Genomic DNA, 25,094 nt, shown 5'->3' with positions numbered 1-25,094 from the left:
GGGCGGAAAGGGCGGAGCGGGCGCGGCGCTGAGGGAGGAGGCGGCGGCGCTGAGGGGAGCGAGGGGCGGAATGCCGGGCACGAAAAGGAGGTTGTGGGACAGCTGAGGGTCGGTATCTGCTGCCAGGCAGCCAGTGATAGGAGAACGGGGTATGGTCTCAAGCTGCGCCATGGGAGGCTCAGGTTGGCTTCGGGAGGAATTGATTCGTGGAAAGGGTGTTGTGGCATTAGAAGGAGCTGCCCAGGGAGGTTTGGAGTTCTCATCCCTGTAGGTGTTAAGGCACTCAGTGCTGTGGTCTGGGTGACAAAAGGTTGGGCACGATCTCGGAGTTACCTTTGACTGTAATTCTGTGGGTCTGGAAGGGACTAGGAGGAACGGCGTGAGGCGGCAGCTCTGAGGGGAGCGGCAGCGTGTTGTTGATTTTAGGAGCTCTGTGAACAGAGTTCACCTTAGAAACAAGGCATTGTTTACACAGCGCAGCGTGCGAGGAGGAGATTCCCGCAAATCAGCTTGCCAAGGGGTAAAAAGTTACATCTGTTATAGAGTAAAATTCACATGAACACGCCCTCTTACTGCATATCCTCCGCCCACCTAAGACACATTTATTTGGGTGATGTAATCTTAACGTACGATTTGAAATAGATTCTTTCCTTCACTAGGCAAATTCCTCTCGTACAAGTAATTTCACATTAGTTACGTTTACAAAAGGCGAGAAGAAACCTGGAAGTCATACAGGACAGCGGGAGGGGGACGAGAGGGAAGGCGGGAATGCTGACAGGGAAGGGAAGGGAAGGGAAGGGAAGGGAAGGGAAGGGAAGGGAAGGGAAGGGAAGGGAAGGGAAGGTGGGGGATTCTGAGGGAAGCAGGGTAGGAAAGCCAGGAGCGGGGATGGGAGGCGGCATCACTGAGTGGAGCTGCAAGGAAGGCGGGATTGCTGAGGAGAACGGGAAGGAGGGGCGGGAGGCGGGATTGCTGAGAATGGGAAGGACGGTGAAAGGTGGGATTGCTGAGGGGAGCGGGGAGGAAGGTGGAAGGCGGGATTGCTGAGGAGAACGGGAAGGAAGGGCGGGAGGCGGGATTGCTGAGGAGAACGGGAAGGAAGGGCGGGAGGCGGGATTGCTGAGGAGAACGGGAAGGAAGGGCGGGAGGCGGGATTGCTGAGGAGAACGGGAAGGAAGGGCGGGAGGCGGGATTGCTGAGGAGAACGGGAAGGAAGGGCGGGAGGCGGGATTGCTGAGGAGAACGGGAAGGAAGGGCGGGAGGCGGGATTGCTGAGGAGAACGGGAAGGAAGGGCGGGAGGCGGGATTGCTGAGGAGAACGGGAAGGAAGGGCGGGAGGCGGGATTGCTGAGGGGAACGGGAAGGAAGGACGGTGGAAGGCGGGATTGCTGAGGGGAACGAGAAGAGGGGAAGGGGAAGGGAGGTGGAAGGCGGGATTGCTGAGGGGAAGGGGAAGGAAGGGCGGAAGGTGGGATTGCTGAGAGGAGCGGGGAGGAAGGTGGAAGACGGGATTGCTGAGGGGAACGGGAAGGAAGGTGGAAGGTGGGATTGCTGAGAGGAACGGGAAGGGAGGGCGGGAGGCGGGATTGCTGAGGGGAGCGGGAAGGAAGGTGGAAGGCGGGATTGCTGAGGGGAACGGGAAGGACGGTGGAAGGCGGGATTGCTGAGGGGAACGAGAAAGAAAGGGCGGGAGGCGGGATTGCTGAGGAGAACGGGAAGGGAGGGCGGGAGGCGGGATTGCTGAGGGGAGCGGGAAGGAAGGTGGAAGGCGGGATTGCTGAGGGGAACGGGAAGGAAGGACGGTGGAAGGCGGGATTGCTGAGGGGAACGAGAAAGAAAGGGCGGGAGGCGGGATTGCTGAGGAGAACGGGAAGGAAGGGCGGGAGGCGGGATTGCTGAGGGGAAGGGGAAGGAAGGCGGGATTGCTGAGCGGATGGGTCAGGGAACCGGCGGGAAGGGAATTGCGGGATCCCTGAGGGATCGCAGCGCCCGGGTCGCTGAGGAGAGCCGGGCGCCAAGGGAGGCGGGATCGCTGAGGGGAACGGGAGGAAAGGGGGAATTGCTGAGTGGAGCCGGCTGAGAAGGAGCCGGGATCGCTGAACGCAGCGGGAAGGGAAGGCAGGACCGCTGAGGGGAGCGGGAAGGAAAGGCGGAAGGTGGAATTGCGGGATCGCTCTGAGGCAGCGCCCTCAGTACCCCCCGGCTCCGGTTCCGCCCCTGAGGACTTTACTCCCTCCAGGGAATTGTGATAGCATCGACCAACAACCGCCTCACTATTTATTACTTGGTTGTATAAATTCAGTTTATTTCAACATTTAACAGAAAACAAAGCCCTCAATAAAAACTCAGTTTTCGACATGCTCACGCTGGTGTGTCTCCTATAGACATTGTCACCCATCACTTTTTTTCTCTTGGGGTCGGGATGGAGATAATTAAACAGTTTACACTGATCCCAAGCTATTTTTTTTTCTTATTAGCTACACATATAAAGGTTTATTTTATTAAGGACAGGCTGCTTATCTCTCCAAGGAAGGAATCAGCAGAATCTCTGTTGCTTTTCCGCAATTCCCTGATACATAAAAGCTCACAGTTCCCTCTGTTCTCTATCCCCAAAATCCTGAAGAGCTTATAAACAGATTAACATACAAACTATGAAGAAGGACTGTATAAAAGCAGGAAGGCAATCCAATCTGTGTCCAGCAGGATCGAGGAGAACAGAGAATGTGCAAAAGCAGTGCTACAGCATATTACTGAAATTGCTTAGTACAGGAATGTATCTTTTTAATATTTTAGCAGAGTAGCATGGTCAGGGCGGAAACGTGGCACTAATTCCCCCAGGCAAACCATAGAAAAAGGAGGAAGAAAATGTTCAAAAGCCCTGCTTCATAAGGAATTTTTAATGTCAATAATTAAGTGATTAAAAACAAACCAAAGAGAGTTCTGAGCCCAAAAGCTCAAAACCTGTTGTTTTTTTTTTTTCATGTTTGCTAGCTGCTCCAAACAACCACACAAATACTTGTTCTAGACTTTAAGCGTGGGGTTGTCTTGCACTAACAACCTCTGCAGTAAACAGAATTACAACATGTGACATAAGAAAGGGGGGAAATCCTGAAACTGCACAATCAGATACAGAAAAAAACATACTACAGATCCCCGTGCCTACGAAGAGCATTTAAACCTGGCATTCAGAATTTCTTTTGTTGTTCAAACCACGTCATGGGAACGATTTGAGCTTTGTGCAGGCAACTGAAACCCGTCCTGTGGTCTCCACCAGTTTATTGATTAAAATATAAAGTTTCTGCTGCATGTTGTCGGGGCAGAGGAAGGAAGGCCAGGAGAAAGTTTCTTTCTGGAGCCTACTACACCACCCAGTGCTAGCTGTGGCCACAGGTCCAAACTTAGCGTAAGGTTTCAGAAAGCTGTGGTATGATCACACGTCAGTTTCATCATCAGGAAGCAAGACTCTTCTCAGTTTATTAAGCAAACACCCCTGAGTAAAGAGGCTGATACCCACTTTCTTCTTTCTTGCAGGTAAGCACGCAGATGCTCAGCATGGCGAAGAACTGGAAAAGAGGGAGTGCACAAGGGACTTAGTCCTGCTGTGCTTCTGTTTCAGTTGTCAGACTGAACACTACACAGCGGATGACTTCATCATATGAAAAAAAAACTCGTTTAAAAATACGTCTGCACAAAGCATTATTTTTGCATACCAATTCCCAGCAACCGTTCTGGCTGGAGTGTTTCCTCTCTGGTTTGTAACATGCATTAATACATTCACATTAATTCCTAGTTATCTTTCCATGGGGAAAATTTCAGTGAAAGGCTGGGATTGTTGGGGGATAAAATGAGTTATCCAAGTTATTTAAACACACCTTTGGACAAGGAGTGACTGGAATGGCTTCCCACCAGGAAGAGCAGGGATGGATGGGATCTTGGGCAGGAATTGCTGGCTGGAAGGGTGGGCAGGCTGTGGCATGGGGTGCCCAGAGCAGCTGTGGCTGCCCCTGGATCCCTGGCAGTGCCCAAGGCCAGGCTGGACGGGGCTTGGAGCAGCCTGGAACAGTGGAAGGTGTCCCTGCCATGGTAGGCAGTGGAAGGAGATGGGATTTATAAGGTCCCTTAACACCCAAACCATCCTGGGATTCTGTGACTGTGATAAAATGGATTCCACACTGAATTTCCATCCCAAATCCCCTACTATCTTTTGAATCCCTCTCATCATTGTGAGGCAGATGAAACAGAGACAATTGGAAAAACGCAAGTGAGGAACAGAGGACTGAGTCTACTCCAGAGGCAGAAGAAAGCTGTAGGCTGTTAGGACAGTGAAGATGAAGCAGACCCAAGATCCAAGGGCAAACAGTATATTTTCCATGAGGGAAGAGAGAGGAGTGTTTACCTTTACAATAGCAAACCCCAGGATTACAAGCATGGCATAGCTGATAACGCTCTGCAGCCCAGACTCCAGCTCCTGTGCACAGCCCTGCCATGAAAGAGAGAGGTAAAAACATGTTAAAATGATCATCCAGCTGGAAGTTTTCATTATTTCCCCCCCAGCCCTCCCAAGGAAGCAGGGCCTGCTAAGGCCTGTCTTTTCAGTGCTGCAGGTTTAAGGAAATTGGACAAGAAATGCCTTCTTATTTTCCAGACCTGATGGCTTATTTCTTCCTGCATGAGGAGAGGCACTGACAAACTGCAATTTACTGACACTTGCTGCATCTGAATTTCCTCTAGCACGGGTCATTTAAACAATAGCCCAAAACTCAGAGCCAGAATGGCCATCAATAGCATCTATGAAAGTCAGCTCAGGGGCTTATGCCCCAGGCTGGAGAACCTGGTGTGGAGTTAATGGAATCATAGAATGGTTTGGGTTGGAAGAGACCTTAAAGTTCATGTCAGGATTCCACCCCCTGCCATGGGCAGGGACACCTTCCACTGTCCCAGGCTGCTCCAAGCCCCGTCCAGCCTGGCCTTGGGCACTGCCAGGGATCCAGGGGCAGCCACAGCTGCTCTGGGCAACCTGGGCCAGGGCCTGCCCACCCTCATATCTCGGGCACTGCCAGGGATCCAGGGGCAGCCACAGCTGCTCTGGGCACCCTGGGCCAGGCCCTGCCCACCCTCATATCTGATCTACACTGATCCTCTTCTAGCTCAAACCCATTACCCCTTGTCCTGTTGCAACAAGCCCAGTTAAAATGTTTGACCTCATCTTCCTTACAGGCAACCTTTGGGCCCTGGCAGGGGCTCTCAGGTGTCCCTGCAGCCTTCTCTTGTGCAGGGGAGCAGCCCCAGCTGTGCCAGGCTGGCTCCAGAGCAGAGGGCTCCAGCCCCTAGAGCATCATCATCCTCCAGATTCAGTGTGATCAGTCCCAGGTGAGTCTGTTCCCCTGCCCCAGATCTGTTTAAACAACTACACCTACATCCCTAAACTCTGCCTGGAGTGCTTCCCTCCACGGTTCCACCTAGCTGAAAATGGACATGGCCCAGCTGTGAACAGCCCCTGATCCTCACCCGGGTGTTGAGTTCCTGAGGCTGGTCCAGGTGCCCGGTGCAGTTCTTGGCCTCTTGCTGGCAGCAGCTCTGAGGAACACTGTTGTTCCCAGTGGAATTAAACCACTGGGTGGTCGTCCAGTCGCTGTAGTTCTTAACCCCACAGCATTGAAGCTACCAAACACAGGACAGTGACACAGCAGTTATACATGACGTTATACATATGCATTACTAGTTACATTATATATATATATATAAAAGATATGTTCATACATATCAATGCTTGTGGTGAGTTAAACCCCTCTTAGGCATAGCCAGAGATGCCAGTAGTTCGCAGCAGATTTACAAGCAGCAGTGCTTCAGGAAAACAAACAGATGTAATAAATCAATCTCCTTCACACATTATTACATCCCTCTTGGTTTATTCTTTGTGAGAGCTCCAACAGGAAGGTGACAGGGTAGAGTCCTCCATCATGTGGCTATTTCATGGTGTGGTGTTCTCAGCAGCAGTTATTCATTGCACTCATTTGCTGTGATGCAAAGGTCACTCACATCAACCACATCCCTCCCTACAGGAGCATCACGCCTGCAGCCTGGACACACCAGCTCTGCAAGTGAGGAGCACCCTCAGCTGCCTTGGAGAGTTGGATGCTAAACACAGAGCCAAGCTCCAGGACACTGCCCCACTCATCCTTTCCCAGCCTAAATTCCTTGTTTAGGACCCAGCTGTTCTTTTCCAAACAATGCTTAAATATTTTCTTACCTTTTCTTGCAAGTAATCCACAACTGCAGACTCTGAGTTTTTGCCATCGTACTTCTCAAAGACGGAGCGCATTGTACCTTGCACATCAGTTTTTACCTGTTTAGACAGAGAAAAACAATGCAGATGTGAGAGCTGAGAGAGAGGTTTTAATGTGAGAGCGGAAAATTTTATCTGGTGGAAACTGCAAAATATCTGTATCCCAAATAAGTTGGGGGGAAAATTAGAAGTAAGAAAACTCAAGCAGTGTTTTAGACAAAATTCAGGTGGCACTTAGCCGGAATCATGTGCTTGGGTAGAAGCTTGTCACCCTTGATGGCAGAGCCCTCCTTTGGGAGCCTCAACAACTGTTCAATCCAACTCAGAGATTGTTGTGATATCTTCCAGGTACTTTATATATTCACTGTGTTCCCAGCAAAGACATCCCCATTCCCGTTTGCTCTGCAGGTTGCAGGACAGGGGATGAAGTAAAAAAAAACAAAACCAACACAGATAAATTGGAATGATCAAACAATGTGAGATCTATTCTTTACTTTTATGTTGGGACAGAGGTGCTAAAAATACTTAACTTACCTTTTCCCTGTAAACAAATCCCAAGACAAAAGCGGACACTTCTGCAATGAAGATAACCAGGATAATGGCCAAGAACTGAAAATAAAAAAGAGAGACAGTAAGAGAAAATCCCACAACACTTGAATTCAACTGCCCAACACACTTCACATTAATTTACAGCAGTAGGTGATCATTACCTCTTATTGCCTCTCCTCACGAAATAGTTCCCAAAAGATAATCTAGAATAGAAGAAGCTGTGGCTGCCTCACCCCTGGGATTGTTCAAGGCCAGGTTGGACAGGGTTTGGAGCAACCTGATTGTATTGGTTGATCTAGTGTAAGCTGTCCCTGCCCATGGAAAAGGGGCTGGAACTGGATGAGCTTTAAGGTCCCAAACGTTTCAGGGATTGTTGTGCGTGGCTGGGACAATGACTGTGGCTCCACGGGCTCGGTGCCTGATCCTGAGCACTGCCATGGCTGAAGAGCCTGTGGAACACTGCACAGGGTGGGTGTCAAAGGGGAGAGTGCACAGATAAACCAGCAGCTGGGTCAGGTACGTTGTGCACTGCTTGTTGGGCTCACATTGCCTCCAGGGCACGACCTCTAAGCGAACCTTTCTGGATTACTTTTTAAAAGTAATTCTGTGAGCAGCCGAGGCATGAGGACTAAAGTCAGCAGAAAAACTGATACACATCTGGTTTGCTTGCTTAGAAACTTGTATTTCCTCCTGCTCCTTCACCACCTCTCTCCTCAAAACTTGCTGCTCCCACACTCATCTTCCCTGAGCCCGCTGAGGCGGATCGGAGCATCCCAGCTGCAGGTGACTGGCACAAACAAGCAGCGCTTCAGCAGTGCTGTGACCACGACCTTTCCCTTTGTCCACCTCCCGAGGTCCAGGCGAGCGCCTGAATAAACTCAACTGAAGACCAAAAGCAAGAGTCCAGACTCCTTCTTCGAGAGCGCAGCCAGACTCCTTCTTCGAGAACCACCTTTTCCCGTGCTGGGGCAGAGACAAGTGACAGCCGAGCCCGGCACCTGCCCTGCCAGCGGGAGGCAGGTGACACCCAGGAATGTGGCAGCGACCCCGCGGTGACACTCACCAGCCCCAGGCCGACGCGGGACTCGCGGAAGGTGGCGCAGCAGCCGATCAGCCCGATGATGAACATCACCACGGCCACGCAAATTATGATCACGGCTGGCAGCAGGGCGTACTTGTCCTGCAGAAAGTTGTCGTAGCTCTTGTAGGTGTTGATGACGTACGCCCCAACATAGCTGAGGCCCGCAGCTGCCGCCTGAAATGCAGGAAGGAAAAGTGATCAGCAGCTGTTTATTAAGCCTCTGACCTGGAAGCTGATCATGGATTGTTTTCTAACAGTGATTATAGAAATAATGGCTACAGTGTGCAAAGAACTGGATGGAAAAAACACTGAATCTGAAACTACTACCTAATCTAGGCATTCAAACTTGAACACAGAGAAGACAAAATTCACCATATTGCTCCCTTGCTAATAAGGCACCATGGGAGCTGAGCTGAAAGGCTGGTGTCTGTAGACCTGCATCAGTGTCTTTGCAGAATGCCAAGCTCACACTACATCCCACTCAAAGATGCATTAGGAGGAATCAGATCACCACAGGGTTGTTTGTTTGTTGTTTTTTTGGGTTTTTTCCCTGAGAAAAAACTCATCCTTTGCATTCTCATTAACCACCAAGGCAGGCACGAATGTACCTAGTCTCAGCAAAACAGTCCCTCCTTTTCCTGGAGGAAGCAGATTTCTGCAACCTCTAAAATAGTTGCTCTCCCAGAAGGATGTTTTGCTGATTGAGGCCAAGGTAGAGTGCACCAGTGGCAGCTGCCCTGGTGACCAAAGACTTTTACCCACTGCACTGGGTACAGCCCTGGAAACAGCACCAAAAGACTCAGCCATGCCCTTACTGATGGCACACAAAAATTCTCTCAAGAGTCAGGATGGCTCATCCACCCTCTGTAATCCTGCAGCACAAGGAGAAGGAAGCACCCCCTGTATTCACATTCTGGAAACTTGAGGGAAACCAGCTGGTCTGTTTTCTACAGGTCACAGCAGTTTTTCATCACGCAGCCTTGGAGCAGTTTGTTACCTCCCCAGCACTGTACGTTTTAATTAATCAAACACTCCTCGTGCTGGAGCTAGGACTTGCTAATTCCTTGTCCTTGTTTGGCTCTTTTCCCTCCAGCCAGGTCTGCTGCCTGCCCTTCAATTACAGGAAGATCCTTTGTTTCAGACAGCTCCCATCCCATAATCTCACATTCCTGGATGCTGTCCGTACCCCAGAATTACTGGGATCAGATGCACCAAGTGGTGAAGCCAGACATTTAGCACAGGACCTGCAAGATCCTGCTGCACTGGGGCTCAGGTACAGCAGGTCCTCTGCAAAGTGGAATATCAGGAAAAGGAACAGGATCACCAATTCTCAACATGTTGTTTGTTTTTCTTCTCCACATGCACTGTGTTTTCAGATACGCTAATGACTGAAGTGGTTGCTAAAGCTTCCTTTCATTTTTCCTCTCTTTGAGGGAAATCTCTTTCCTATATCCCAGTCTACAGGTGTATGGTGACCATGGCTTTTTCTTGTGACCCCTTTTTAGGGATGCAGGGAAAGGATGAGACCACTTTATCTCAAAAGGCACCACTGCCCTCTCACTTCACCACAGGAATGAGGAGTTGAGGAGGAGCAACAACACTCTGTTCCTGAACTGAAAGTGGGACAGGAATGGCAGCAGCAGTAAAGTGTCACAGCAATGGGCCCCTCGCCAGGTAATAATCAACACAGACTCCATGTATTCACAGAAAGCTGATAATTTAACTTATTAAGAAACCCATTGCTTTTTTATACCCTAGTTTGCTACAGGTGCAATTGATTGGTCCTCCAATCCAAACACCGTGACCATTGGCTAATTAAGAAGCCACCCTTTGGTAAACAAATCTCCATAACACATTCCACATGTTCACAACACCAGGTGCAGCAACTGAAGATAAGAATTGTTTCTCATTCTTTTCTCTGATCTTCTCACAGCCTTTCCCAGGCATCATTCTGGGAAAGTTGTCTTTTCTCTCTGTGGCCACAGAGCTGCTGCCACAGAAAAGGTGGAGGTGGGGACTCCTCACCTCCATCCTCCTCTGCCTTCGGCTGCACAAAAAGGATGAAGGTGCATGACTCAAAAAGTGTATCCTGTATTTCTGGCCTGGAAGGCTGGATGCACGTGTCTGTCCACCTACTCTCTGCTCTGAAACAGCATCATCTGGGCAAGGACAGTCACAGGGGGGCAAGCAAAGTTGTGCCAGGGCCTCACCACCACAGGGAATGATTCCTTCTCAATATCCCATCTCACCCTGCCCTCTGGCAGTGGGAAACCATTTCCCTTGTCCTGTCAATCCACTCTCTTTTCCAAAGCCCCTCTCCACCACGGTGGAGAAACATTCTTCATTTTTCATCCATACTTCATTTTCCATCCATTTCCAGTGTGCTCAACAGGCAATACAAAGGAAGCAGCACAGGACATGCTAAAGAACAACCACCTGTGGGGAGCTAAGAAAGACCTTGCTGCAAGTAAAAGGCTGCCACAAATTAAGAAAACAAATAAATAAATTATGAAGCCAGTTCACAAAAGACCCCTAAATCCAGGACCAGCAAAGCTCTGTGACTGCAAGACAAAACCAGAAGGTCTAGTGTTAAGTTCAAGGGCCTCAGATGTAAAGCACTTTTACAGTGGGTTTTATTGCAATACTCAGGCTTGTTTCTGGTCAGAGACAAAGCACAACCAGCAAGAAGTTTACTGAAATTTCCAAACTTCTGCTTCCAAGTAGAAGAAGGAAGTGTAATGAGGCAAAACCAGAAGTCTTTGGGAAAAGACTTAAAGGATGATGACCACAGATACTGCCACAACTTCACCCAACTTTTCACCCATGCTTTTTAATTCAGTGGGAAGAATCCTGAAGCCTTGAAGAGCAGGGTCACTTAGGAATGGAAGGCATCACAGCTAACAACCTCTTACCTGATTTTTGCAGGTGAGTCCCAGAGACAGTTTTGAAAGCAAAGATGAAAAATACTTCAGAGCTTAAATCAGAACTCTTCCCTTAAGCCTTTCCAGAATTTAAGGCAAATCCAAAATCCGGTGGAGGGATTTTTTTTCACCTCAACATCACAAAGCCTACAGCCCATTCCTAGATCTAAGATGAAGAATACTAAGTCATGTATATGTTGAGTATATGGTTTAGTACAAGGACAAGCCTTTTGCATTGCAAAAGATGGATCTCAAAGTATCTGATTAGGTTTCTGTTGGATCTCAAGAAATAAACAATCCCCCAAACACAAAAGCCAGTCTGAGCAATTACTTTTGAGGAGGAATAGATCAAATATCTCCTTTTCCATGATTAGTCAACCACCTGCTCAAACCATCTAAAATGACACACAAGGATGCAAGGATAATGACAAGAAATACACCTTTTGTCACACTTTTTTTTGCTCTCCTGCTTGCCAGCGTGCTTGCATCCAGGCCCAGTGCCCAGAAGGCTCCCACAATGTGGGCACAAACCCCTGGGCAGCCCAGGGTGGCTGGAGGTGGATGTGGGAGAAGCACCTCCCTGGGCCACCCTCAGCCAGCACAACACCCACCGCTGGCCCTGCCCTGCCCACGCAGCCCCTGCTGACTCACCAGCCTCCAGGAAGCTGCTGCTCTTCCTTTACAGTGCTGGGGACTTCCTTAAGACAAGATGACGAGATGAGGCAAAAGGAAATTTTGCAAGAAAACCCCCTTTCACAGCTGGGCAACAGAGCTGCAGCCTCTGCTGCCTCACCCCCATGGCTTGCACCCTTCAAGGACCTAGCACCATTCAATTTTTCATACCCCACGCCCTTGACAGAAAGTTTCACAGCTGGGCAACAGAGCTGCAGCCTCTGCTGCCTCACCCCCATGGCTTGCACCCTTCAAGGACCTAGCACCAGAATCATTCAATTTTTCATACCCCACGACCTTGACAGAAAACAGAAAAACTATTTGAGCGTGAAAAAGTGAACTCCTTGGGGCTGAGTGAGAAGAAAGCCAAGCTGTGACAGTCAGCAGATTTTCCCTGAGGTTTGGGCAGGCCCTGGGCTCACCAAGCCCTTCCACGCTTAGCTGAGGCAGGGGAGCAGGTGCACAGAGGACAAACACAACATGGGGGGACTCTCAGTCACACAATCACACAGAACACCGTGAAGATTCACTCCTCAGTCACACGCACACAGAGCACTGTGAATGTTCACTCCTCAGTCACACGCACACAGAGCACTGTGAATGTTCACTCCTCAGTCACACGCACACAGAGCACTGTGAATGTTCACTCCTCAGTCACACGCACACAGAGCACTGTGAATGTTCACTCCTCAGTCACACGCACACAGAGCACTGTGAATGTTCACTCCTCAGTCACACGCACACAGAGCACTGTGAATGTTCACTCCTCAGTCACACGCACACAGAGCACTGTGAATGTTCACTCCTCAGTCACACGCACACAGAGCACTGTGAATGTTCACTCCTCAGTCACACGCACACAGAGCACTGTGAATGTTCACTCCTCAGTCACACGCACACAGAGCACTGTGAATGTTCACTCCTCAGTCACACGCACACAGAGCACTGTGAATGTTCACTCCTCAGTCACACGCACACAGAGCACTGTGAATGTTCACTCCTCAGTCACACGCACACAGAGCACTGTGAATGTTCACTCCTCAGTCACACGCACACAGAGCACTGTGAATGTTCACTCCTCAGTCACACGCACACAGAGCACTGTGAATGTTCACTCCTCAGTCACACGCACACAGAGCACTGTGAATGTTCACTCCTCAGTCACACGCACACAGAGCACTGTGAATGTTCACTCCTCAGTCACACGCACACAGAGCACTGTGAATGTTCACTCCTCAGTCACACGCACACAGAGCACTGTGAATGTTCACTCCTCAGTCACACGCACACAGAGCACTGTGAATGTTCACTCCTCAGTCACACGCACACAGAGCACTGTGAATGTTCACTCCTCAGTCACACGCACACAGAGCACTGTGAATGTTCACTCCTCAGTCACACGCACACAGAGCACTGTGAATGTTCACTCCTCAGTCACACGCACACAGAGCACTGTGAATGTTCACTCCTCAGTCACACGCACACAGAGCACTGTGAATGTTCACTCCTCAGTCACACGCACACAGAGCACTGTGAATGTTCACTCCTCAGTCACACGCACACAGAGCACTGTGAATGTTCACTCCTCAGTCACACGCACACAGAGCACTGTGAATGTTCACTCCTCAGTCACACGCACACAGAGCACTGTGAATGTTCACTCCTCAGTCACACGCACACAGAGCACTGTGAATGTTCACTCCTCAGTCACACGCACACAGAGCACTGTGAATGTTCACTCCTCAGTCACACGCACACAGAGCACTGTGAATGTTCACTCCTCAGTCACATAACACACACAGCATGGTGAATATTCATTCCTCACTGACATAACACACACAGAACACCGTGAATATTCACTCCTCAGTCACACACACACAGAGCACCGGGAATATTCACTCCTCAGTCACACACACACAGAGCACGGTGAATATTCACTCCTCAATCACACACACACAGAGCACCGTGAATATTCACTCCTTAGTCACACACACACAGAGCACCGGGAATATTCACTCCTCAGTCACACACACACAGAGCACGGTGAATATTCACTCCTCAATCACACACACACAGAGCACCGTGAATATTCACTCCTTAGTCACACACACACAGAGCACCGGGAATATTCACTCCTCAGTCACACACACACAGAGCACGGTGAATATTCACTCCTCAATCACACACACACAGAGCACCGTGAATATTCACTCCTTAGTCACACACACACAGAGCACCGGGAATATTCACTCCTCAGTCACACACACACAGAGCACGGTGAATATTCACTCCTCAATCACACACACACAGAGCACCGTGAATATTCACTCCTTAGTCACACACACACAGAGCACCGGGAATATTCACTCCTCAGTCACACACACACAGAGCACGGTGAATATTCACTCCTCAATCACACACACACAGAGCACCGTGAATATTCACTCCTTAGTCACACACACACAGAGCACCGGGAATATTCACTCCTCAGTCACACACACACAGAGCACGGTGAATATTCACTCCTCAATCACACACACACAGAGCACCGTGAATATTCACTCCTTAGTCACACACACACAGAGCACCGGGAATATTCACTCCTCAGTCACACACACACAGAGCACGGTGAATATTCACTCCTCAATCACACACACACAGAGCACCGTGAATATTCACTCCTTAGTCACACACACACAGAGCACCGGGAATATTCACTCCTCAGTCACACACACACAGAGCACGGTGAATATTCACTCCTCAATCACACACACACAGAGCACCGTGAATATTCACTCCTTAGTCACACACACACAGAGCACCGGGAATATTCACTCCTCAGTCACACACACACAGAGCACGGTGAATATTCACTCCTCAATCACACACACACAGAGCACCGTGAATATTCACTCCTTAGTCACACACACACAGAGCACCGGGAATATTCACTCCTCAGTCACACACACACAGAGCACGGTGAATATTCACTCCTCAATCACACACACACAGAGCACCGTGAATATTCACTCCTTAGTCACACACACACAGAGCACCGGGAATATTCACTCCTCAGTCACACACACACAGAGCACGGTGAATATTCACTCCTCAATCACACACACACAGAGCACCGTGAATATTCACTCCTTAGTCACACACACACAGAGCACCGGGAATATTCACTCCTCAGTCACACACACACAGAGCACGGTGAATATTCACTCCTCAATCACACACACACAGAGCACCGTGAATATTCACTCCTTAGTCACACACACACAGAGCACCGGGAATATTCACTCCTCAGTCACACACACACAGAGCACGGTGAATATTCACTCCTCAATCACACACACACAGAGCACCGTGAATATTCACTCCTTAGTCACACACACACAGAGCACCGGGAATATTCACTCCTCAGTCACACACACACAGAGCACGGTGAATATTCACTCCTCAATCACACACACACAGAGCACCGTGAATATTCACTCCTTCCCATGAAACAGAACCCTGGACTGTTTCACTGATGCAGAACAGGGCAGCTGATGGAAATAACTAATTTTATGTATTTTTAAAATGCCACAAGCCTCTTTGTGTTCCTCTGTTTTTATATGCTGATGACCAAGAGCCCCTACCCTTTTCAGGAGGCTTGTAGCCATGCAAATACTTCATGCCACTTAATCACAGAAATAGAAGGGGCTGCTTAAAGCTTCCTCTATACCACTGCTCTGAAATACATGCAAATATTTTATATATATATATCTTTCTTCTTCTATCAGTGAGGCAGAACAGGTGCTTTTCCACCTTTACTTCTCTGTTTTCATAAGCCAACCTTCCGTGATGGCTGAGAACAGAGGTTAGTGTTCGTTCACAGTTATCAGCACAGGCTTCTTTGTCCCCTGCCAAGCCCAGATAAGGTACAGCAAAGGAGCCAAACTACCAACAGGATGTTAAAAGGCAGTGTCTGCTGCTTGGAGGATTTGGGGTACTTTTTAAAAAGTTTTCTCCCACCATCCTCCCATTTCAGACTGTTGATTCTATGACTCGATCTGCTACTGCAAACTGGTATAAGACTTTATTTTGAAAAGGCTGGAAAATTAAGAATACAGAGTAACAAAGCTGTAGTGTTAAAAGGAGAAGCTGAAGAACAGGGTGAATTCTGCATTCACCCCATGTGTCCAGCAAGATGCAGCCTCTATACAGGAAAAAATGGAGGCTGTGAGACATACAGACATTTCTCCTTTGTCCTATGGGACATTCCCAGGGCCAGGACTAACATCCACCACATCATAAAACTCAGGCTGGCTGGATTTCCCCTGTATCATAAACTTTCTATGGTCAAAGACAGATAAGAGAAATAATACCATTTTTCATGACACAGTAAGAGCAGCTGTCTTCTACAGCAAACTACTGCAAATACAAACTGGAAGAACTATGAATATCCACACAAACCCTTTCCGAACCACTGCCACCTAACTCATCATTAGATAGTCAGCTCACAGAGCTGCCTGAGTTAATTTTAAGGCTCAAATCCCACTTTTTTCACCAGTATCTTTGCATAATCAGGTGGAAATTATGATGTCAATTATTCTTCAATTATTACTTTGCCAATTACAGTTATTACTGCTGTGCTGACCCCATGTCTCTCAAATCTAGCATCAGCCCCCAGCAACAGTGGTCTCAGTTACAACTGCCCATCCTCTCCTTAACACAGAAGGCACTCCATGTCTTTGTTTTTTGGCTTTTTTTCTGTGTACAAGAAGTGGTTTTGATTTACCTTGACAGATAAATCTTCTGCTCGAAAGATTTTGCACATTTCCTCCATAAATAATGTATTTTATTACCCAACAGCCAGCTTGCATGACAAAGGGAATCACTATCCGGCTCCCTTGCTGATTTATTGTACTACAAGATTTATTCTTCCACTGCCACAGTTTCAAGTCCTCCCTGCCCGCTGCACTACTCCATTTTCAGGGAGGCAACAGGTTTTTTAAGGACTTAGGGGAAAAGAAAGGCATTGAGCACTTTTGAGAAAGCTTTCTTCACTTTATCCTCATTTTAACCAGTTTAAAACTCCCCTCAGTCCACATGGACCAGGCGCTTCCCAGAACTGAGAGTCTCGGTTGGCCTGAGGCAAAGCACAGAGAGTGACCCCAGCTCAGCACCTCCAATCTCACAGGCACACCTTTCTCTCCCTTTTCCATCCTGGATTTAGAACTCTGCCAGCTGGAAGGGACCTCCTGGCTCCAGTACTCTTTCCTACCCTGCTTACGGTGTTCATTTCTCTAAGTGACAAATCAGGTACTGCCACATTTGTGTTCTGTGGCTTCACCCAGGACAGTGTGTGAGTGCTTGGTCGCTGTGAAAAAGGTTTCTGATGTTCAGAGGGACCAGGCTGTGCTTCAGCTTGTGCTCACTGGGTACTGACAGCATCATCTGAGCAAGGACAGGCACAGAGGAGCAGAGCTGCTGCTCTGGGCACTGTGTGCCAGGGTCAGGAATTCCTGCCCAACATCCCAAAATGTGTGCCTGCCCTGTGGCAGTGCAGCCATGGCCTGTGTGCTGTCCCTGCAGGCCTTGTCCCCAGTGCCTGGGCAGCTCTCCTGGAGCCCCTGCAGGCCCTGGCAGGGGCTCTCAGGTGTCCCTGCAGCCTTCTCTTGTGCAGGGGAGCAGCCCCAGCTGTGCCAGGCTGGCTCCAGAGCAGAGGGGCTCCAGCCCTGGCAGCATCTCCGTGCCTCCTCTGCACTGGCTGCAGCAGCTCCACGTCCTTGTGCTGCTGGAGCCAGGGCTGGGGCAGATGGGGTCTCCTGTTGGTACACAAACTTGCTCTTCCCTCAGATCCTCACGTTGTGAAAACACCGATTTGCAAAATAATAAAAAACACTGAACTCAGCATGTTGGCTTTGGATTGGAGCAAAAAGCACCAAAGCTGTGAGCTCCTACCAGGCTGCCCTCAATTCCAGCAGCACCAGCAGCCTCAGGAGAGAATTCCTGCCAATCTCATGCCAGTCATTACCCTCAAACTAAAACCTTCAAATCAGTTTCCTCACATGTAGCTTACAGAGGTGGGGCAGAGCCCAGACAACTGCTCTGAGCCAGCTTACACCAAGCCACAGCAGACTCACCAAGGTCTGTTACACCTAAATATTCAGCTGGGATGTGCAACTGGGGACACGTTTCAGCCTGCCTTCAAAACACACCTCAGGGCTGCTTGCTGGGTATGGTGGGAAGCACTTGCTTTTTCCTTTTCTTGCTCAAATGAAAACAATGAGCAGCTGCCAAAAGACTCTGAGAATCTATGTCTCTCTTTCAGGAGAAAAAATCCCCAAACCTAAACCAACATTTTCTTGCAGTTTACATGCTGCAAAACCACACACTCAGAGGGGATTCTGGGTGTAGTGGGCTTGTTTTCAAGCTATATTAAGTGAATATCCACCTTAAGAGTTGCTTCAGTATGCTGCTTTCTGTTCCCCAAGCCTAATTCCGAGGTTATTTTCCCATCCCTAAAAGCCAGCACATACCTACAAAGCACAAATGGTGGGATGTCCTCAGAGACATTGTACAGCAGTGCAAAGCAAGGAATCCTGCCCCAATTCCTACGACTTCTAATGCTTAAACCCCTGCCTTGGGGTGAAGATGCTGCTGTTAATCACAGTCACAGAGGCAACAGGACCCGGAGGAGGAGAAACCCATTTTCACTTGTCAGAACCCCAATTTCCACTTGCCAGAACCCCCATTTCCACTTGTTTTCTCCCCAAATGCACAGACTGCAGGGCATGAGCTTGCAGGGAGTGTAACTTCAGCTGAGCACGGATTGATTTATCAGCCAGTGCCAGGCTGTTTTGGATCTGAGCAGCCTGTTTGGACACAAAAACACCCTGTAGTTCAATATTTGCCTTCAGAACCACCCCAATTTCTCAATCAGCTGTTCCAGGCTCAGGCACCAGACGCTGCAACTAAACCAAGGTGCACCTAAATCACAGCAGAGCTAATCCTAAATCTTGTTAAGAGGTATACCAAAACGGGACCTCTTGAGCTCTTGTAATTACCACATGCACTTCCACAACATGGAACCACGGAATCCCAGAAGGGTTTGGGTTGGAAGGACCTGTAAAGCTCATCCAGCTCCACCTCCTGCCATGGGCAGGGACACCTTCCACTGTCCCAGGCTGCTCCAAACCCTGTCCAGCCTGTCAGGAACACTTCGGCTTCTCTGGGCAACCTATGCCAGTGCCTCACCACCCTCACAGGAGCAATTCCTTCCAAACACCTTCCCTGAATTTCCCCTCTTTTCAGCGTGAAGCCATTCTCCCATCACTACAGCTCCTGATGAAGAATCCCTCTTTGGTTTCCTGCAGCCCCTGTCAGACACTGGAAGGGTGATTTCCACATGGTCTCCACACAACTTCCTCATCTCCAGGCTGACCACCCCCACCTTCTCAGCCTGTCACACTCTGGTTTTGGTGACCTGCAGACTGGGAGACCTTTGAAGAGGTCTTTAGGGATGGACACACAGCCTGGCCATCCCCTCCACAGCCACAGGGCTCCTCCAGCTGGGGTTGTTCCTCCAAATCTGCATCACTGTCCCAACACCTCCCCTGTGCTGACCACACAGCACCAGCACCTTCATTTTAATTTACTCTGTGAGGCCCCTACACAATACAGCAAAGCCCATTTTCCTGAAGGCCAGTTCAGTTAGGCTTCCTGATTTTGGGCAGAACAATTTCAAACAAGGAGCAGCTTTACCCTTTCTAGGCATGCTCAAAAGGATCACACCAAAGTGCCCAGGCATCAGCCCCATCCTGTGACCACTCTGCATCATGTGGCTGCTCTGATCTCACCATTCAGAAATGAGCTAGAAATTGCAGAACGGCTGGGGTGAAAAGGGACCTTAAAAATCACCGTGGCTCCACCTGCCAAGGAAACCACCACCTTCCCCTTCCCTTCATCAATGTAACCTTGGCTATTCAATACATTGTTCATTAAAAGCATCCAAGACATTGTTCATTAAAAGTATCCAATACATTGTTCGTTAGAAGTATCCAGATTTCTCTCTGACTGAGGCTCTGGAGTGAGCATTCCCAAAGCACTCATTACTGGTATGAGAGATTTCAAGCCATTTACACATGCAGGAATTCTTCTTGTGGGTAAGTTTATACCTCCAAATCACTAAAAATTATTTAAAGTGAACCACAGCAATATAGTGATTCTTTGAGCAACCTGGTCTAGTGGAAGGTGTTCCTGCCCATGGCAGGGGGCTGCACTTTTTGCCAGCAGATCAAATGCTGCTCTCTCAAATCCCCTGGTCCTACTAAAGCCCCCTGGGCAGGAACTTGTGCCTCTCCCTGCAGTTGGACAAGTCAAGCAAGGAAGCTGGACAAGTGCCCACTTCTGCTCAAAAGCGAATGGGAAATCTGGGGAAGCAGGATTTTCACTGCAGGACCACCTAAGGCAGCCCTCTGGTGATGAATCAGAATATGCTGCATTGGAGGGGACCCACAAGGATGGTGGAAGTCCAGCTCCTGGTCCCCAGGACCACCAGTGGATGCCAAACCCCCTCTGAAGGCAAGACCTGCTTAGCAACTGCAGGTGAGCAGGGGCAAGGTGCTGCATGCTTTGAGGTTAAAAGTGACCTGGAAGGTGTTTACTGCATGTTATACAGACATACTGGAGCATGAAGCTTCCATTTAGTTTTAACAGTCTCAGTTTCTTCCCTCGGACCAGGAAGTGAATCCCAGCATTTCACCTCTCTCCTTTGAAAAGAGCACCGTCACATCCCACCCAGCCCAGCCCCCTCAAAAGACATTGCCAAGAACATCATGGTCTGCTCTGACCTTTCCTCTCCCTCCTTTAGGACCCAGGAGATAAAACCTGCATCCCCAGCCTTAACCTGGAGCAGGCCAGCACCCACTCACTTGCACGTAATTGGTAGGTGCTAAAGAGCAGAAGAGGAGGTGGGAAGGACTCCCACAGCCTGAAGCACCACCCGTGGTAACCTTGTAATTAAATCATCTTTAATCACTGAGTTTTTGGGGGAGTTATGCATGGATCCCTCACCCGCAGCATGGCCTGCACGTACAATGCTGAGCCTGGTGCTTAAGAGAAAAGCTGCTTTTTCACCTCATTTAGGAAGCCCGAGTTGTCATTGTGGAAGATCTGACTTCCTTCACTCTGCATGGTAACGATGAGAAATCCAAAAGAGGATTTTTGCCTTTTTAGGATATTCTTAAGTAATAACTTCTGTCAAAGAACCACATCTGCACCATCTGCTGACTACGCAGGTGGTGAATTATTTTCCATAATCACTTCTGAGCAGGGAAAGACCTGCAGCATGCAATGTCTGGACATGAATTACTCCTTGGAGAAGGGCTCTGATGTTCTTTGCAAATCCTGTTTTCACAATCATCTGGAGCCTTGTGCTTACAGAGCCCGGACTGTCAGAAACGTTCTGCAGGAACATAAGAGAATCAGTCCCTCCATCTCCACCCTCCTAAACCAGAATTCCAGGTTCTGCAGTTCTGCTGCTGGAATGTGATTACCACACATAATGGTGGCAGCAGCATCTAAATGCCGCAGGTACTGGGCTGCACTGCTCTTACTGGGATGAAAACAACCCAAAGGGCTGCTCTGGGTCACCCCAAATTCAGAGGCCAGAGATATGCACAAAGATCATTACTGACAGTCCATGGAAGCAGATGACCAATCGCAACTGGAGAGTGCTCCTACAGCAGAAGGAAAAGCACCAGAGACATTTCTAGGAGGATATAAGCCTGTTCCATTTTCAAAAAGCCAAGCAGTGATGCTAACCCGAGGTACACCTGTTCTGAGGCCCGGGGGCTTTCCACTTACAAACAGAGGGATGCTGCAATGTTTCTCTGTGGCACTTCAAAAACCAAAAACAAAAGGAAATCGCCACAAACCAAGCAGACACGGTGATCTCCTGTCAGCTGGTGTGCAGCAGTGACTCGGCCTGCAGCTCCATTTGTGCCAGTGGCTCAGGAGCTACACGGAGCACATGCGGCAATAAACTGTGCTGGGCCTCCACAAAGGAGGCACAGGATGGAGGGGACGAGCTCCCCACCACAGCCAGCAGCAAGCCATGTTTTTACAGAACGGAACCACACCCCACGGGGCCCCAGGGATTAATTCGAGCAGGATTCCTTCTTCTGCTTTATTTTTTTGTCTCCTCATGTAGCGTCTCCCTTTGGAAAACTCCGGTTGTTCTCTTCAGGAAGAGTCCCTGCTACACCCAGAGCAGCTCTAGGCCCTGGCTGCTGCCAGCAGGCTAAGACATCCCTGGAAAAGCCCCGTCTGGAAAAGACCCAGGTGCTACAGAGCAGCCGTGAACCCCCAGCCCACGGCCCCACACACCTGAGGTGTGACACAGCCCTTCCCTACAGCAGCACACAGGTCCCAGGGCGGTCCATGGTGATGGTTTTCCAAACATCCCCATCCAGGGGGAGTGCCCCAGCCGGGTTACCAGAACAATCCCCAGCTCTTCTGCACAGCCACGAGCCCCCAGCCCCACTGTCACTGCCACGAGGCAGCCGTGCCAGGACGACACCCCCAAACCAACGCGGGTCAGGCTCCAAAGTGTACAAACCACCCTCATTTTCTCACTTGCTTGTAAATAATTATCGCAGAAGCGATCTGGAAAGCCGTAACTGTGCCAAGGACATAGCTGGAACAAAGTTCTCAGCAGTTTTCCTCCCCAAAAGTCTCCTCGCCCCAAACATGGAGCAGAGCCCTTCTGCAACGCCCTCGCCATGCAGCTCCAAGCACAAAACGTGGCTGTAGACTGCTTTAACTAAAAACACTACTAAAAAACCGGGTACATTAAAAACACGCCACGAAGACAACAACGAGCAAAAAGAGCCACAAGTTCCGACTTTTTTTTTTTCCCCCCCTTAGAAACTTAAACCCCTAAATCTCCTTGTTCTTTAAAACCCCGTACTTCGGCGTTGCTACAGAAATGCAGCAGAGCTCAGTGCCCGCTGAGTGCGGGGTCGCGGGCGCGTCCCCCTGCCTGACCCCGTCCCCCCGGCCCGGGACAGCCCCGCGGTACCCAGAAGGCGAGGCTCAGCAGCAGCAGCACGGTCTTGGAGGTGATGACTCCGCAGTCCATGTCGGCGCAGCTCTGGGGCTCTGCCGCTGCCGCCGCTCCAGCCCCGGCTCCCCGCGGGGCCGCCCCCGGCCCGCCCCGGCACGGCACGGCCCGGCCCGGCCCGGCCCGGCCCTCCCACGGGACGCGTTCCCCGTGGCCGAGCCGGCAGATTTCCAAGCAGGGGGTGGGAAGTGCCGGGAACAAATGTCAAAGCGTATTACTTTTGACTTCAGCGTGGTTTGGGGGGGTTTTTTTTGGTGCGTTTTTTCTTTTTTTTCTTTTTTTTTTTTCCCAAAACTTCTGCAACTTTCCAGCGAAGTTACACTAAGCCCTGTGGAAAGCTCTCACTGCAGCACAAAGGATTACATCAGATTTGCCTTCCAGGGCTGCTAACCCACGGCTATCTCCCTTTCATCCAGCCTGTCTGGGTCTATCTGAAGCCAATCTTCTCCACCACGTGCTCCACGAACAGCAGGAATGTGTGGATCAGTGGTGGGAATAGGCAGATCCGTGCTGGGTTAACAACTGGACTCGGTGCCCTGGGCTGATCCCAGCGTGGGCAGGAGGGCAGGGGGGATCCTGCCCCTGTGCCCTGGGCTCAGGTGAGACCCCACCTGCAGAGCTGCCCCAGCCCTGGCTCCAGCAGCACAAGGACGTGGAGCTGCTGCAGCCAGTGCAGAGCAGGCACGGAGATGCTGCCAGGGCTGGAGCCCCTCTGCTCTGGAGCCAGCCTGGCAGAGCTGGGGCTGCTCCCCTGCACAAGAGAAGGCTGCAGGGACACCTGAGAGCCCCTGCCAGGGCCTGCAGGGGCTCCAGGAGAGCTGCCCAGGCACTGGGGACAAGGCCTGCAGGGACAGCACACAGGCCATGGCTGCACTGCCACAGGGCAGGCACACATTTTGGGATGTTGGGCAGGAATTGGTGGCTGGGAGGGTGGGCAGGCCCTGGCCCAGGGTGCCCAGAGCAGCTGTGGCTGCCCCTGGATCCCTGGCAGTGCCCAAGGCCAGGCTGGACAGGGCTTGGAGCAGCCTGGGACAGTGGAAGGTGTCCCTGCCCATGGCAGGGGGATAGAACCAGATAGTGTTTAAGATTGCTTTCAACCTAAACCATTCTGTGACTCCACAACACTCAGAATTGGACACTCAGAATACATTCCGAATGCTGGAATATGAGGCTGAGCAGGTATAAGGAGAGACATTGGAATTCAGTGGCTGCAGAGAGCTGTAAATGTCACTTTATTCCCATGATCCAAGCCTTGTGCGTTTACAAACCAGCTGGAGGTGCAGGACTGGCAGCCAGGGCTTTGTTTTTCAGGGCAGACCTTTGGCAGCCCGAGCTGAGCTGATCCCACCCCTCGGCAGGGCTGCAGGATGCAGCAGTATCGAGTTTCCTGCCATTGCCCCTTCCTGGCAAAAATCGCTGTGGTGCAGCGTCTTCTGGGGAGATGGATTTTGGAGGGGATGTGCTGAACCAGCTCTCCAGCAGGAAAGGGAGATTATGGACAGCCTCTGCTCACAGCCCATGAATTTAAGCTGCAGCTGCTTTGAAGGGCAGCAGACATTCTGTGCCGGCCGCTGAAAAGAGAAATCTCCCTGCAGAAAGTGGGGAGAAGCTGATATCCCAAATTAAATTCCTTGGAGAGCAAAGATCAGCACAGAGTCAGAACCTGAGGACTGCTCACAGAGGTCCTCCTACCAGCAAGGCTCTCTTTGCCATCATAGTTTCTATTACAGCACTAAATATTAACAAAGTGTGTTATTGTGGAGTATTTTTAAATTTAAAAAAATCAGCATTTTCACTTTTCCTTGTAGTGTGGCAGGCGGACAAAGAAAAAAAAAACCAAACCAAACCACACAAAAAAAAAACAAACCCAAAAACAAAACAAAACAAACAAAAAACCCACAAAAAACCCAAAACAAAACAAAATAAAAAAACCCCAAAAAACAAACAAACAAAAAGTCACCTGGAAATCATTTCTCCTACTTTTATAGGAATGACTGATAATCTGGGGGAAATAGTGTGAAGAAAAATGGAAGGGCAAAGTCTGGTGTGTGATTTAAAATGAAACATAAAGAATGAAAAAAACAAAACCAAAAGGAACCAAAATGCCAACCAAACCCCACCTTTCTTTAATATCCAGATTTTGTTACCAATTCTGTCACTTGTTAGCTCACTAAAACTTTTTAATTAGAAATATAAGAATAGTAGTTTCACAGTGAGGAGAAAATGGGACCCTTAACAAAAGTGTTACCACCTGTGTGCTGTTTGTTTCAGAACAAAGTGTTATTTAAAATCAACAGTGGCTAGTTTTTTATTAAAGGTGATCTAGAAAGTAGCTTGCCAGAAGAAAATGTGCCCTTAGAGATCTATCCCCAACATTACAAGAAGCCCTGGCTGTGATATTCTGCACCATTTCCTAACAAATTATTATTAAAATCAAGAGATTCCTGTTGAACATGAGATTTTAAAACA

General features: G+C 49.5%; 1 protein-coding gene and 1 long non-coding RNA gene across 2 annotated transcripts; one reads left to right on the top strand and one right to left on the bottom strand.

Annotated features, from left to right (window-relative positions):
• The first annotated feature begins 6 nt into the window (after nucleotides 1-6).
• LOC120513703 lies at nucleotides 7-6,241 on the top strand. The gene is made up of 3 exons (XR_005630331.1): nucleotides 7-182; nucleotides 5,218-5,370; nucleotides 6,063-6,241. It is a non-coding gene; the product is annotated as an uncharacterized LOC120513703 (long non-coding RNA).
• Nucleotides 2,281-22,740, bottom strand: LOC120513702 (tetraspanin-36-like). Its single transcript, XM_039733353.1, has 7 exons — nucleotides 22,584-22,740; nucleotides 7,899-8,090; nucleotides 6,821-6,895; nucleotides 6,251-6,346; nucleotides 5,509-5,661; nucleotides 4,397-4,480; nucleotides 2,281-3,563 (listed from the first exon to the last, which is right to left on the bottom strand). The coding sequence occupies exons 1-7, from the start codon at nucleotides 22,641-22,643 to the stop codon at nucleotides 3,477-3,479; spliced, it is 747 nt and encodes a 248-aa protein (XP_039589287.1). The 5' UTR covers nucleotides 22,644-22,740; the 3' UTR covers nucleotides 2,281-3,476.
• Nucleotides 22,741-25,094: the final 2,354 nt, after the last annotated feature.

The sequence above is a fragment of the Passer montanus genome, unplaced genomic scaffold, assembly GCF_014805655.1.
Source record: "Passer montanus isolate IOZ18808 unplaced genomic scaffold, ASM1480565v1 scaffold86, whole genome shotgun sequence".
Lineage (NCBI taxonomy): Eukaryota > Metazoa > Chordata > Aves > Passeriformes > Passeridae > Passer > Passer montanus.
This window is presented reverse-complemented; position numbering and strand designations above follow the sequence as displayed.

What these genes read in the sequence shown, in the direction of transcription:
- LOC120513702 (XM_039733353.1), bottom strand. Translation starts at nt 22,643, where the DNA reads ATGGACTGCGGAGTCATCACCTCCAAGACCGTGCTGCTGCTGCTGAGC. An exon ending in GATTTGTTTACAGGGAAAAG is followed by an intron (nt 6,347 to 6,820) that starts GTAAGTTAAGTA and finishes CTGTCTAAACAG; the next exon opens with GTAAAAACTGATGTGCAAGG. An exon ending in TGGATTACTTGCAAGAAAAG is followed by an intron (nt 5,662 to 6,250) that starts GTAAGAAAATAT and finishes TGTGTTTGGTAG; the next exon opens with CTTCAATGCTGTGGGGTTAA.